Source organism: Ovis canadensis, chromosome 20 (assembly GCF_042477335.2).
Source record: "Ovis canadensis isolate MfBH-ARS-UI-01 breed Bighorn chromosome 20, ARS-UI_OviCan_v2, whole genome shotgun sequence".
Classification (NCBI taxonomy): Eukaryota; Metazoa; Chordata; class Mammalia; order Artiodactyla; family Bovidae; genus Ovis; species Ovis canadensis.
In genome coordinates, this window is record NC_091264.1 from 25,912,273 (window position 1) to 25,928,167 (window position 15,895).

Here is a 15,895-nt window from a genome sequence, read left to right on the forward strand (position 1 = left end):
CCTGGCGAGAGCTCAGGTTCACTTCATGACAAAGGAGAGACAGGAGGAGCGACACAAGCCATTTCTACACTGAGAGGTCCAGGAAGCCCATCCCATCACCTACATCCCCAGTTTCCCCCTGGGGCTGATGTACTGAGACCCCAAGGCTCAGGCATGGTGAGTGACTCGCCCACAGGCACAGGGGTAGTAAGAAGCCATGGGGTAAAAACACCAGATCTTCTACCATGAAGCAGGGCTCAAACTGCAAGGACACAAAGAGACCAGACCACAACTGCTTTTCTCCAGTCTTTGGCGAACTCAAAGAGACTTTCTTTCCAACAGGCAAAATACATTTTTTTTCCCCCAAAAGCATAAAATACTTCAGCTGTCCAAGCTGCAGCCTAAAGCTTGGCTTCTTTTGTTCCTCAAATCAAGGTCAGGGAGCCGAGGCCAATGCTCTTTCCCTCCCCACTCTCCTCTCAGAATAATTTCTGAAACAGTTGCAGGAAGGATGACCATGCTCTGGGCGGTGAGGGGCGAAGACCCCAGCAAAGACAGAAAGGCCAAAATGAGAATTCCTGCCAAGTACTAAAGGACAGAGCCTGAGGGTGACACCCCAAGGAGGGGCTTGAAAGAGTCAGAATAGAAGGTGAGGCTCTGTAGTCAGAAAGAGGAAGAGACACAGGGAGTCTCTTCTGAGGAAAAGCAGCAATGCCGCCAGGAAGCTACAGTCTGAGAGGGGGGCAGAGCCCTGCCCTCAGGAAGCCCCATCGGAGGGGAAACAGTCTTGCCTCAACCAGCCTGAATTTGAGGAAGCACAGCCCTCCCTCAGGCAGATCAGATCTGAGAGCAGACAGAGCCAGGTCCTCAGGGAGCCCCAGTCTGAGGGGAGACATAGCCCTGCCCTCAGGGAGCCCCAGTCTGAGGGGAGACACAGCCCCACCTCAGGGAGCCCCAGTCTGAGGGGAGACACAGCCCTGCCCTCAGGGAGCCCCAGTCTGAGGGGAGACACAGCCCCACCTCAGGGAGCCCCAGTCTGTGGGGAGACACAGCTCTGCCCTCAAGCAGCCCTATTTGAGCAGAGACACAGTCCTGCCCTTAGGGAGCCCCGATCTGAGGGGAGACAGCCGTCCCTCAAGGAGCCTGAATTTGAGAGGAAACACAGCCTTGTCTAGTGGAGGCCAAATCTCAGAGGATATTGAACCCTGCATCAGGGGCCCCAGTCTGAGGGGAGACACAGCCCTGCCCTCAGAGAGCCCCAGTCTGAGGGGGTGGATACATTTCCTCTGAGCTAAATTGCTGGGTGAACTGATTATCACATCTTCAATCTTTAAACAAAGTCTATGGGTTTCCTAGGTGTCTCAGTGGTAAAGAATCAGCCTGCCAATGCAGGAGACCCAGGAGATATGGGTTCGATCCCTGGGTCAGGAAGATCTACTGGAGGAGGAAATGGCAACCCACTCCAGTATTCTTGCTTGGAGAATCCCCACGGATGGAGGAGCCTGGCAGGCTATGGTCCATAGGGTCGCAAAGAGTCGGACACAACTGAGCGACTGAGCATGCACGCAAACAAAGCCCATACATGCTCCATGGATTTACTAGCAATGACTCTTGATACAGAATAAGGAAACACTCCAAGAGGATGTATCTCAGCTTTTCTTGACCGTAGGTCCCTAATTGAGGTCCATGAACCGCTTTAAACTATTAGCAAAATGTGGCATATTGATCTGCATGTACGCATTCTTCTTTTGGAGAGTTTTTTATCACATTCTTAAAGAGGTTCATGAGGTTCAAAAAGCCAAGGAAATATGGTTTAGTTTCTTTCCAACAGCCTCACTAAGCATCCCTGCAACCTCTGGCAAAAAGCTGGTGGTGATGAGCACATAACTTGCATCTTCAATGCTGGGTCCAGAACCCAGCCCTTCTCGTGTATCTAGGACATCACTTAGTCTGCCTGTGCCTCGGTATCCCCATCTGTAAAGCGGGAGTAATCATAGTCCCTCTCTCCTACAAGTTTTCTGAGAATTAATAGAGCTCATACATGCCACACAGAACAGTGTCTGGCGCAGTCATCTGCAGTTCAGTGCCTGGCATACAATGTGATTGTTGCTCAGTTGCTCAGTCATGTCCGACTCTTCACAACCCCATGGACTGCAGCACATCAGGATCCCCTGATCTTCACCATCTCCCGGAGTTTGCTCAAACTCCTGTCCATTGAGTCAGTGATGCCGTCCAACCATCTTGTCGTCTTTCATCCCTTTCTCCTCATGCCCTCAGTCTTTCCCAGCATCAGGGTCTTTTCCAATGAGTTGGCTCTTTGCATCAGGTGGCCAAAGTACTGGAGCTTCAGCTGCAGCATCAGTCCTTCTAATGAATATTCAGGGTTGATTTCATTTAGGATTGACTGGTTTGATCTTTTTGCAGTCCAAGGGACTCTCAAGAGTCTTCTCCAACACCACAATTTGAAAGCACCAATTCTTCATTGTTCAGCCTTCTTTATGGTCCAACTCTCACATTGACACATGACTACTGGAAAAACCATAGCTTTGACTACATGGACCTTTGTGGGCAAAGTGATGTCTGTGCTTTGTAATATGCTGGCACACAATAAGTGCTCACAAAAGCCCTGTGGAGGATAAGGTGTCTTGTAGGGATGCCCTTGTGTTCTTCCCTCTCTGTCCCCTAAATGCTGGGCTTGATTAGGACTGTGAGCACCCACATGTCCTTGGCCCATCACCGCCCATCTTCTTCATTGAGGAGAGCAGACTGAGTCACTATCAGGGAGAAACAGGAATCCTAAAGAAGCTGGAGAGACCCCAGAGCTTGAGGGGCCTGCTAGAAGCACCCTATTTCTCTATGGAACAATTCCACACCAAACATCTGGTCAACCCCCAGTGGGCAGTGGGTGCGAGAGAGCCACATTAACCATGGCTATGTGTGCGTGCTTAGGCTTTCAGTCGTATCTGACTCTTTGCGACCCCATGAGCTGTAGCCTGCCAGGCTCCTCTGTCCATGGGGAGTCTCCAGACAAGAATACTGGCCCTCCTCCAGGGGGCCTTCCCAACCTAGAGATCAAACCCAGGTCTCTCACATTGCAGGCAGCTTCTTTACCATCTGAGCCACCAGGAAAGACCAAGAATACTGGAGTGGGTAGCCTATCCCTCTCCAGGGGATCTTTCCGATCCAGGTACCGAACGAGGGTCTTCTGCATTGCAGGCAGATTCTTTACCAGTTGAGCTACCAGGGAAGCCCAGTCATGGATATAATCTGCAGCAAATCCTTTGTTGGGTACTTAACCTATGACACCCTATTCACCCTACGTATCAATGCAGGGAGACAGACACTGTCTCCTTTTATAGGGAAGGTGGCTGGGGCTGCGGTGCCAGTGTCCCTCAGCTTAGCTGGAGCACTGAGATTGAACTCTGAAGCTGGAGCCCATTCAGAGGTCCTATGGGGAGGCAGGGGTGCCTGTGTTACCAAAATCCAGCATCTCCCAAATCCCCACCCCAGCCAGCAGTGCCCCTCACATCCTCACTCCCCGGTTTCCTATCCCCTAGCTTCATCAGGGCTGCTCGCAAAGGAACAGCTGAAGAGAACTGGAGGGCTTTCCATCTCTCCCTGCTCTGCTCCCTGTCCTAACAGGCAGAAGTAATCTCAGGAAAGGCAAGGAGGGAGCTGGGGAGGAGAGGGACCTTGGCACCCAGCCCCTGGCACTCGCCCATCTCCCCTTTCAGATCCTGTTCCACACGCCCGTGCACCGTCTCCGTGCCAAGCAACCTCGCCAAGGTCTAAAAAGCAATTTTCACATGGCTTAAAGAGCTCTCCTTCCTGGAGCTATTTGCATTTTTGTTATTATTAATTATTGTAATAATTGTCCCTCCTAAGCTGCGTGACCGAGGAAAAGAGCCTGAGCTCTGCCTCAGATCCATTCAAACTAGAATCTCCACACTGCCACATGGTAATTCTGACCCTGAACAAGCTACTTAACCTCAGTTTCCTCATCAGTGCACGCAGTCATATACCTGCCCTGTGAAGCTGTGAAGCCAATAGCTTACAACGGAAATGTAGGCAGCACTTCCTTATGCCCCTTCCTGTCCCATTCATCAAATCTTAAAATTTCTCCTGTTGGGAACTTCAGGCCTATGCAAGGCCAGCAGAGAGGACTGTGGGAAGACAGATGGGATATTAGGGGACAGAGGCACCTTGAAATGTTTTGGAATCACTCTTAAGTCTTTTTGTCTTGACCAGGAAACTAGCAGAAAAAGACTTTGTCTAGAGTCCAGCCAAGCTATGCTTGGAAAATCAGTCCCCAGTCACTTAACACTGGCTGTCTACTAAGTGCAGGAAAATCTGAGGACCCCAAACTCTAGGCCCCTTTTAGCCTCAGGGATCTCAGGGAACCTATGGGTCACTTGGAAAGCCTCCTCCTTGTGGCAGAGGCCATGGCTATCCAATCAACAAATATTCCTCACTTTCTTCCTAACAGAATCCACACTGGTTCAGGTATCTGATGCAGCTGCCCTGAAGTCAGAGAAAGAAGGCTCCTGTCCCTTGTTGCTGCTGACTGATTGTGTAACCCCAAAAATGTGTACACTGAAACATCACCCCTCAATGCGCTGGTATTTGGAGGTGAGGTCTTAGGAAGTAATTCATGTCGTTTGAGGTTATGAGGGTGGGTCCTTCATGATGGGCTTAGTGCCCTTATAAGAAGAGTTGGTGCTAGCTCTCACTTTCTCTTTCTGCCATGTGAGAACAGTGAGAAGGTGGCCATCTGAAGCCAGGAAGAGAGTCCTTACCAGAATGTGACAACCTGATCTTGGATTTCTATCCTAGAAAACTGTGAGAAACAAATTTCTCTTGTTTAAGCCACCCAGTCTACGGTATTTTGTTATACCCCCCCAAACTGACTAATATACTGGTCTAGGGGTGGACATGAAACCTGGCTCTGGCCACTGAGATAGAAGGGAAAGTCTGCTGAGAAATTCTTGAGAAGGATTGTGCTTTCTAGATTAAAAAAGAACTTTTCAAAGAGAGGTCTTTGGCCCTATGTCTTGCTTCCTGTCTTTGGATGCTGTTGTGATGCCTAGAACAGAGGCAATTATTCTGTAACAACGAGGTCCACCTTTTGGATGATGACAAGATAGAAGGGCAGTTGGGTGCTTAGGCAAAGTGAGCAGACAAACCAGAGCTGAGAAGACCTTCCTACGGATTCTTTGTGATTTAAGAAAAATAAACGTATTTTGGGTTTGATCCACTATCAGAATTCGTGTTACTTACAGCCAAAGCATTCCTAACTGAACATGATTTCTCTGTGCCCCAAAGCTTGTTTCACCTATTCCCCTCACCTCCTCTCCACTCTCTCTTTCCAGTGGTAGGTCATCTCTAGCAATGGCCTTAAGTCTGAGCAGAAAGAACAAGGGGCTGGGAGAGGACAGATGATAAGTTGCTACTTTATAGTCTGGATGCCGTGGAAGGCCAGCTGCCATTCTGTGACTCTCTCTGGCCTCTGCTCCCTAGGGATTCCTCTGGGTTTGCCGCTTAGAATCAAAGGCATAACTGGGCAAGAAGGCCTCTTTCATCTCTAGAGATAGAGTACCTACCTCTTGGTTGCATCTACCACAGTTGGAGCGCAGGCCCTACTGCAGTCCTCATCATTGGACACCCTAATCCTCAATGTGAAGAAGCTCTCAAGGTTTTGAAGTCTGAGGAAACTGGATTTGGATCCCTTTTTCTAAAACACACTAACCATACAGCCTTGGGCTGGTTCCTGAACCTGAGCCCTGATCTTCTAATCAGTGAAAAGGGAAAATACTACTATTTAGTTCACAGGGTGGTTGCAAGGTTACAAAAGGTGCAGTCATTGTGGTAGACAGAAATTCAAGATGGGCCCCAAGATTCCCACGCCTGCTGTACAAGCCTGCACAATCCCTTCCCCTTGAGTGTGAGTGGGAATGTGATAGGATACTCACTCCTGTTACTTTATATTAAGTTGCAGACTCTGGAGAGATTTATCCCACTGGCTTTGAAGAAGCAGGCTGCCATGCTGTGAGAGGCCCACGTGGCTAGGACCTGAGGGTGGCCTATAGGAGCTAAGAGCCCCAGTCTGACAACCAAAAAGTACACAGGACTTTCATCTTATAGCTGCAAAGAATTAAACTCTGCCAACAACCTAGATGAGCTTGGCTTGGACCCCAAGCCTCAGATGAGATCATAGCCCCTGCACACACCTTGATTTCAGCCTGGGGAGACCCAGAGCAGAGAAGCCAGCTGTGCTGTATCTGGGCTGCTGACCCTACAGAAACGTAAGATAATAAATGGCCATTGTTTCAAGCCCTAGGATTGTGGTGATTCGTTACACAGCAATTGAAAACTAATAAAAATCTGAGTTTGGACCAAATTGCTATTTGGGTAGGTTAAAAAGCAATTGAGTATAGGCAATGCATGTGGTTCAGCCTAATACAGATGTTAAGAGCCTAACATGTAGTAAGCACTCAATAAATCCCACCGTTATTATTCCCCTGGCTCCTCTAAATGGTATCTTGATATACTCAGTGGCTGGATATGTCTCTTTTCCCCAGCACTGGCTCTAACAGCTGCCACGCTGCCCCCAGGCCCCCTCCTTCACCAAAACCACCCTCGCCCTGCCTGTCAGAAGATGGCGTTCTGAGCCCATTCACACCCCTTCTGAGAGGCTGAGGGCACCGCTCTGGAGCTAGGCTGCCTCTCGAGCCCTAGGGCAGCAAAATGCCAACCTGAACAGAGAGCAGAAAACAACATCTCTGGGGCAGAGGCAACGGCTGTCACCAGCCCCACGTCTGCTGCAGGGGCGTGGGCAGCCACTTGAGAGACCCCAGCAGGGCTAAGCCACCGCCCACCACTGGGCTGTCCCTTCTTTGCCTCCCCTGTGGGTCTCAGGAACCCCACCGTGTAGAACTGTGCATTGCTTCTGCCAGCAAGACCCCTGGGAAGTGCACAGGTTTCTGTTACATAAAAAATGCAAATTGCCCTTTCAAACCAACACGTTGGTCTGGATCCCTCTATCAGAAGAGGCATAGAGAAATAGTGGGGGCCTTGGGAACAGGGCACTGGACAGATGAGGTTTTTATGGGGTTTTTTTTGACAGGTAAGGTTTGATTGGGTCTGCAGGGAGATTACTAAGTCAGGAAAGGTCTGAAACAGACCGTCAGAGGAGGGAGAAGCTCGTGGCTCACACTTTCTACGATGTCTGCTGGAATCTGGTTTCACAAACCATTATTCCCAAAACAACTTCTCAGAGTCTCTAAATGCACACCGTATGTCAAATATATGTCAATAAAGCTGGGAGTGGGGAAAATAGAACTTCCTAGAAGGATCAGATCTCCAAGACCCACACAAACCAGCTATAGAGATAGATTTTTATTTATTTTCAGGTGTCAAATAATAGGCACATAAATTACTATTCCTGAATTTAATCCATTTAATCCTTCTACTGAGATAAGGATTATTACACTTCCTTTACAGATGAGGAAACCATGGCCCAAGTTAAGTACTTTACCCAGGATCACAGGGATTGAACCCAGGCAGACAGACTCCACAGACTCATAGTCTTAAACACTGAGCCAGACAACCAGAGCTTTAAAATCTTTGACCCTGAGTTTACCAAAGGAGGAGAAGGGAGCAACAGAGGATGAAATGGTTAGATGGCATCACCGACTTAATGGACATGAGTTTGAACAAGCTCCGAGAGATGGTGAAAGACGGGGAAGTCTGGTGTGCTGCAGTCCATGGGGTCACAAAGAGTCGGGCTCGAATAAGCAACTGAACAACAACGTTACCAAAATCGGTAAAAACAGTTATTTGGGAGTAGACAGTAAAGAGCCTGCCTGCAATGCAGGAGAACTGGGTTCAACCCCTGGGTCGGGAAGATCCCCTGGAGAAGAGAATGGCAACCCACTCCAGTATTCTTGCCTGGAGAATTCCACGGACAGAGAGGTCTGCTGGGCTACAGTCCATGGGGTCACAAAGAGTTGGACATGACTGAGTGATTAACAAAAACACACATACACAGACTGTAGATTAGCCCAGGAAATACCAACATGAAGAACCAGGGGCTGAAACATGCCCACCCCACAGTGTCATCTGCCTTCAGCAGAGGCTTGGGTGGGCATCCACTGTGGTCCTGTGCTGGGGCTCACATGTGTCCCTGTGCCAAGCAGCTCGGCTCAGCTAGCAGTGTCCTAGGATAGGCATGGTGCGGGGTCAGTTCCTCCCTCAGGGAACAGCAGAGACCTCTGAGGGCGGCAGGGGTGGCAGGGGCCTTCCTAAGAAGCAGAGCGGGAAGGGAACTGGCTCCCAGGACAGTTTCCAGCTCCTTTGAAACACTGGCCCCCTCATCCTGAGATGCCTGCTCTGAAGCCCTCTGGAACTCAGTCCATCAGCACCTTTGCCTGCCCTACTATTCCCTGCCCCTGCCCACTATTCCCTGTCACCTAGAAGCTCAGGGTAGGGGCATCCCATAGCCTCCTCCCCTGGGGCTCAGTCAATGCTGACCATGGAATGCAACAGAAGAGGCCAGGACTTCCAGTAATTGGTGGCCAGGGAGTATAGACTATGCTGGAGAAAGCCATTCTGTGCAGCTCTCCCTCCTCCCCCTCCTCCTCCTTTTCCTTTCTTCTCTCTCCCTCTCTCAATCTGTTCTAGAAACTGGATAGCTGGACTTGGTTGAGGCAAAGAGATGGATTGACGATTTCAAGCCTACCCACATTGTGCTCTTGCCTCCTCTCTGTTCCAGGTGACTCCTCCCTTCACCCCTTCCTACCAGAACCCCATTTTTCCCACCCTCTGGCTTCAGGGAGGGTGGGAGAGCAGGGCCTGGGTCATGCCCTCCCCAGCTTGATATCCTATGAAAGGGAATAAGCACCAAGGTTGATCCCAGAACCACACCCCCCAGGAACTCAACTGCATCCCTGGGTACCACCTAGGCCAAAGGTTTAAGTCTTTGGACACCTCTACTTTCAGAGAGTAAACAGGAAGGGCCAAGTGCTACTGCCTTATAGAATCATTGTAGCTATTTATTGAGCACCTACTGTATGCGAAGCAAGTGGAAAGCAGCATGCTGGATGCTTCATGATCCTCTACTCCCATAAGTTAATTCCTCCAACAGGATTTATTGAGGATCTGCTACATGCCAGCCACGCTTCCAAGTGCGTGAGCTACCTTGGCAAGTAAGGTTTCTCAGTGAATATGGGACCTCCCAGGGCTGCAGGTGGTTTGCACTTGACAAATGGGAGAAGTCAAGGCTAAAAGTTTGCCCCAGGTGGTGGAGCAGATTCCATCTTAAGGTGTCTGATTCAAAGCCACGGTGCCCTGTTGCCCTCTGCCTCCTCTCCCTGCCCTGGAAGTAAAGGGTTCGTGAATCTGAATCAGAGTGGGGGCTCCCACTTCCAAAAAGAAAAGAGAGAGAGAAAGAAAGAAAAAAACAGTTACTTCAGGGGAAGGGGAATGAAGTCTATACAACCGAGATGTCTTCAGAGGTTCTGGGCTCAGTATGTGAGAGACCCCCTGGGCCAGGCTGAGTGTTCAGGACTCAGTGGACACCTGAGGCAGTGATTTGGGATGGGTGTCCCATGAGTGAGAAGGATGGCCAGAAGTGGGGAGTATGAGGCCAAGCTTTTCAGGATGGGGTAGGGGACATAAACTGGTAGAGATGAAGACCGGGTGAGATCTGATGGAGAAGGTGCCCTTCAGAGGCTCTGGGGTGAAAAGGACCCCGAGACAGCTCTGACAGGGGCTTGACTGAAGGCTGGGCTGGGAAGGAGCGGCAGGCTGTATGCCCGCAGGGGAGGGAAGGGCGGGCTGGGGCAGCTGCGGATGGCTGAGGAAGTGAGACCCAAGCTAACAGGCCATCAGGAATCTCCCAGCGGAGTAATGACAAGATGCAAATGGCCTTGGGAGATGATCCTGACAAAACTGTGTGTGGGACCATGGGGCAGAAACGTGGGAGTTATCACAGGAGCCCCCAGAAGGACCTTAACACGAGGGGATAGCAATGCTCCACCGCATCAGCTCTCACCCCTACTCCCGTAACCCCCACCCCTGCTCCCCGAATCCTTCCTCTTTCACACCCCTGCCCAGCTCCTCTGGTTCATCTACATGCATCTCCCCAGGGCCACAACTTGGGAATACAAGGTTGGGGGGGGGGCGGTGCCACGAAGGTGGGTGAAACGCAGACCAAAGAGAGGCCTAGAAGAGGATGGGGCAGGCGATTTGGGACAAGTGCACACCCGGGACCCCAGAGACGCTGTTGGTCACTCTGGGCAGGGGAACGGCATCTCCTGCAGAGGTGGGGTCTGCACCGACCAGTGCTCCTCACAGTCCCCGCAAGGCAGTGACCCTAGGCCAGCCGCAGGCTGACTGCACTAGGGGAGACAGCCCCCCCAGCCCACCTGTGCCCCTCACTGCTTGGGACAGCCTTCCTCTCAGACGGAAGAACCTAGGGGAGACCCAGCTCCGATGTCCCCCCCGCCAGTGACTCCCAAAGCCTGTGTGACATGGATGAGGATTTAGGGGTGGGAGCCCACAAAAACTCTCCTCTCCCTCCCCTGCTGGACTCTAAACTTCCACACTCAGTGTCCTAGTCCTTTGGCTTAAGATTTTGTATCCCAGTTATTGTTTTTTTTTAATGGTCTCACTTCGAGTTGTTATCAGTCATCCACAGCTCAGCATGAGTGAGCCAATCTGATCGTTTCCCAAAGAGTCTGTTTTGCTGTTGGAGGTGAAGAAAGGCTGTAGGATCCTGGGGTCTAGAAGGTGGGGGGAGGGAGGGAGGAGAGGGTGGGGGAGTTGGGGCGAAGGAGCAGGGAGAAGGCAGGGAAGGAGGGCGCAGAAGGCAGAGGCTGGGCACGCCTGGGAGGGATGAGGCAAATCCCTCTCTTCTCCATTTGGGGAGGAGACGATCAGAAATAGACGGCGTGAAGCCCCTGCCGTGTTCGTTCACTACCTCCCTCTCCCCCCTCGGGCTCCCGGATCCCTACCCCCCGTGTCTTCTTATCTCCTCGCAACATCAGCCCGGCGTGCAAACTTTCCCGAATAAGACCCTGAGCCTGGCTTCCCATTCCGCCTTGGCCACCCGTGGCTGGGCATGGGCTCTTGCCCGACAGGCAGAGGGGCGAGCACGCTCTGGAAGGGGGCGCACGGAGGTAGACGGGGCTCCGGCTCCAGGGGCGGGGCGGGGGGACCCGGACAGCGGGCGGCTCACCTGCAGGACACGGTGATCTCCACCTTGGTGGCCGGGATGCTGCCCGCCAAGGAGTCGAACTCGCTCAGCGACGCCATGTCCTCGGGCTGTTCCATAGCCCACCGCGCCCCCCACCCCAAATTAGTCAATCCCTGCGCGATTCACGCCTCCTCCGGAGCGACGGAAACCCTGGGCTCTCCCCCTAACTCCCGAGCCGGGGCTGGGCGGCAAAGGGAGGAGAGAGGAGAGCGAAGAGGGGGCGTGGGAAGTGAGAGAGGGAAGGGGGCGGAGGGAGCGGGGGCCGAGGAGAGAGGAGGGGGTGCGGGTGACGCCGCGAGGAGGCTGGGGACCCAGTGTTGAGGGGCAGAGCGCGCAGGGAGCTGGGGCGCAGCGGGGAGAGGCGGAGGGGCGCGAGGCGAGGGCGCCGGGAGGGACGCGCGGAGTGGTGGAGAGAGCACCAGGAAAGGGGCGGGGAGCTCGGGGTGGGGGCAGAAGGGGTGCAGGAGAGGGAGAGGGGGTGTGGGGGGTCGAGTGGAGCTCGGGCTGCGGGGGCGGCGGGACTCAGGCAGCGCGGAGCGAACCCGGAGCGCCGGAGCTGCGGCGCCACTCGCTGGGTCTCCGCGCGGGCGGCGGCGAGGCTGGGGACGCGGCTCCGAGCGCCACCTCCTCGGCTCGGGCTCTGGCTCCGGGGCGCCCGGGCTGCGGGAAAATCAAATCTGCCCGAAGCCGCCACCTCCCGCCACCCGGGGCGGGCCGCTTGCTGGGTCCGTGAGCGCCGGAGGGGGCGCCCGCAGGGGCCGGGGCGGGGCCGCGGGCGGGGTCTGCGCGCGAGTGTGTGTGCGAGCGTGTGAATCTGTGTGTGTGTGCGTGTGGCGGGCGTGGGGACGCGGTTCCAGATGCTGGGAGCCTGGGGGGTGACGGCTAGAGATGGTCTCGGCGGTGCGCGTCTTCGTCTGCGCCCGCGCTCCACTTCCCACCTCCCGGAGGATCTCGGTACCCCGGGAGCCAGAGGGGTGTCTGAACCTAGGAGCATCTGTTTGGGAAGGGTCTCTGCGGAGCGAGGGTGGGGAGGGATCTGTGCACAGAGACAGCATCTCCCCCAGAGGTTTGGGGGGGGTCTCCGCTGAGGGTGCGCCCCAACGCGGGGGAGGGGGCGGGTCTCAGCGCAGAAACAGATTTTACATCTCCTGGGGAAGCGTGTGGGGACGACCCCAGTGCCCGGAGGGGTCGCCTCAGTGAGGGTCCTTAGGCCTAGGCAGCGTGGGTACATGGACGCTCTCCCATCCGCCTCTGCCCCCGCCGGGCCTGGCCACGCGGAGTCGGCCACCTAAGCCACGCGACAGAGCCCTCCCCATCCCCTGCCCGTCGTGACCACACGGCTTAGCCAGCCCCTGGGTCTAGAAGCTTCCTCCAACCAGGCAGAGGGCGGTCCGAGCTCTCCAGGCTTCTCTGCAACCTGCACCAAGTAGGCGCCTGCTGTGTGCCGGGCTCTGATCGCAGTCAGGGGAGCGAGGAGATTGTCCAGGCCCCTCTCTGGCGGCCTCCCTTCCAGCCTGGCCCGTTGCGGCTCCACTCTGCCCGGGTCTAGCCCTCCTGGGTGAGCCCCTGGGTTTGCAGCGCTGTGGCGTCTCTCCAGGGCTTCTCAGAGAGACGCTTCCCCAGGAAATCTCCCGCGGCCCTTCCTCAGCCTGAATCTCAGCTTTACTGAGCTGGAACCTCCTCTTCCCCATCGCCCCGGCATTTGGAGCGGACGCGCCTCTCTGCCGGGGAAGGGTCCTGGGGGGATCAGAGCCTGAGACCGGCTCTGGGAAAGCCGCGCCCTCCGGGCCTGGCTTTGGCAGCTGGGCCTTAACCGGCGCTCAAGATTCTGTTTGAAGTCAATTCCCAGAACATCGGATACAGCCAGAGTCAAAGATAAATATAAGAACACGTTCGTCAGCCTGGGTTAAGTGTTTTCTGTTTACCCATGGCTCAGGATCCGCTGGACTAGGCTCTGCGACCTGGGACCCGACAGCAAGAACAAAGAGGGGATGCCCAGGGTGGTGGGGTGCTGCGGGGTTGAAAGGTTTCTTTCTCTGGTTTGGGCTTAAGACCCTGTCTCCACCAAGAATAAGCTGGGCCTGCTTTTCCAAGGGATGCAAAACTGGGCTTGGAATCTCTGTGTCCCCCACTCCCCACTTTCCCCCAGGTAGCTGTCTTAGACATGCTCCACACATACTTGAGAGCTATGTTATCCACTGGTCCCACCAGTGTTTACAGAATACCCACTCTGTGTCTGATCAGGTGCTAGGTTCCCTTGGAAAGCTTCCTTGGTCACAATGATAACCACCGTTTTGTTTTCAAAGAGCCTACCCTGGGCCAGACACCATGATTAATTTTTCAAAATACTATTTGTGTACTATAAAATTCCACCATTTTAAACTATACAATTCAATGGTTTTAATATATTTACAAAGACTGTGCATGATTATAAATTCTCAAAATAAGTATAGGTGTGAGGTATTATTATTTCAGGGGAGCTAAATAACTTTCCCACAGTCACCCAGCTGGGAACTGGCAGAGCAAGAATTTGAACCCAGGCAGTTGAGACCAAAGCCTGACTCTGAACAGAAGTCTTGATTGCCTCTTAGCATGGAGCTGGGTGCTGAAGGGTCTTAAAAGCCATCCATAGGAATTCCCTCGTGGTTTAGCAGCTAAGATTCCGTGCTTCCAATGTAGGGGATCCGGGGTTCAATCCTTGGTCAGGGAGCTAGATCCCACATGCGACAACTAAAGAGTTTGCATGCTGCAACTAAGACCCAGCGCAGCCAAATGAATAAATACATATTTTAAAAAGACAGACATCCATGAAATTAGGTCCAGTTGAGGAGGACAACAGTGGGAGTCACTGCAGCTTGTTGAGCAGGTGAATAGTGAGACTGAAGTTCTATCGCATAACCTTGTAATGTTACAGCACTGGGCATAGCAGCCCCTGTGTCTGTTTCTAGAAAGATTCTGGAATTTGTCTGTTTCTCTCCATTCCCTCTTTTTTTCTTTTCTGTTTTATTCACTGATTTCTTTTTAAGATACTTAAAAAAAATTGGAATATAATTGCTTTACAATGTTGTGTTAGTTTGCAGCCCGTGTCTGCGCGCTCAGTCATGTCTGACTCTTTGCGACCCTATGGAATGTGGCCCACCAGGCTTCGCTGTCCATGGGATTCTCCAGGCAAGAATACTGGAGTGGGTTGTCATGCCCTCCTCCAGGGGATCTTCCTGACCCAGGGATCGAACCTGTGTCTCATCTTATGCATCGTAGGCAGATTCTTTGCCACTGAGCCACCCAGGAAGCCCTAGTTTCTGCTGTACATCGAAATGAATAATTTTTATATGTACATATATCCCTGCCTTGGGCCTCCCTCCCACCCCACCACCCTTATCCCATCCCTCTAGGTCATCACAAGAGTGCTGAGCCGAGCTCTCTGTGCCATACAGCAGCTTCCCACTAGCTATCTCTTTTATCCATCGTAGTGTATATATGTCAATTCCAATCTCCCAGTTCATCCCACCCTCCCTTCCCCCACTGTGTCCACATGAATGTTCTCTGCATCTGTGTCTCTATTCCTGCCTTGCAAATAGTTTCATTTGTACCATTTTTCTAGATTCCACATATATGCATAATATATGGTGTTTATTTTTCTTTTGCTCTCTCTTAGTTATTGCATTTCCATCGTGGCTCTTTGGGGAAAAAAATTATATTGGGCAACTTCTTTGTGCCAGGTGCTGTCTCAGGCTCAGAGGATAAAAAGGTGATGAAAAGGACATAGTATCTGTCCCCAAAGAGTTCCCAGGCCAGTGGGGACCCCAAGACATGCAGAAAATAAATGACGGCGTGGCGAGAGCAGTGCTGATGAGGTAGACATAAAGGGCCAGGGCCACAGAGAGGAGTGACCAATAGTTCTTCCCCAGGAGTGGGTGCAAGGGAGGCTCAGAAGAAACTGCAAAAAGGAGCTGATACTGAGATGGACGTTGAAGATGATGTCTGTTTGCTTCCCTCAGAAGCAGACCTTGAGAGAAAGCTTTAAATGTGAGTAGTTTATTTGGGAGATGAAGGAAATGCCATGTGGGGAGTGTGGAGGTGAGGCGGGGCAGGCAGCCAATAGGGGTGGTTTATCAAGCCGGTTATCCCTGCGGGCAACTAGGCTCATTCCCACCGAGGCGCTCTGGGAGACCACGCAGCACACACCTCACACTCAGCCCACCAGAGGGGTGAAGGAGCAGGGTGGGTGTGTGGACACACCAACTTTCATCAGTCACAGGCTCAGTGGCTGAGTGCCGCCTCTGGAGCGTGCTCATTTCCTGGCACACGTCTGACCTGACCAGCAGAGAGTGGCAATGCAGGTTCCAGAAGCCAGAGAGAGCTGCAGGCAGAGAAGCACAGGTGCCAACAGCAGGAGGTGGGGCTGGGGCGCGCTGAAATGGTAAAGGTGAGGGTACAGACAGGACGGCAGCTGCTACAGAAGACGAACTTCTGCCTGGAGGACAAGGCTGAGCAGGTGCTTCTGGCGGGCGACCAGCAAGATTAAGGGCCAGAGAGCTGTGTTTGGAGACCCTGGAGTGCAGGATGAAGGTGGCAGAGATAGAATGGAGGCTAGGAGGTGAGGGGCCATGATGCAAGGCCATGGGCCTTGGCCTCCTCTGGGCACTGAGGCGTTTCAGGAGG

At 53.0% G+C, this 15,895-nt stretch overlaps 1 protein-coding gene across 4 annotated transcripts in view; it reads right to left on the bottom strand.

The window, feature by feature from the left end:
• CPNE5 (copine 5) overlaps positions 1 to 11,979 on the bottom strand; it is a 101,505-nt gene extending 89,526 nt beyond the window's left edge. For 2 of the 4 annotated variants that reach the window (XM_069563361.1, XM_069563358.1), the window contains exon 1: positions 11,216 to 11,979. In XM_069563361.1, the coding sequence (XP_069419462.1) occupies positions 11,216 to 11,310 (95 nt within the window). In that variant the 5' untranslated portion in view covers positions 11,311 to 11,979. The remainder of the gene's footprint in view (positions 1 to 11,215) is intronic. The other 2 variants (XM_069563357.1, XM_069563360.1) reach the window with 2 other exon arrangements.
• Positions 11,980 to 15,895: the final 3,916 nt, after the last annotated feature.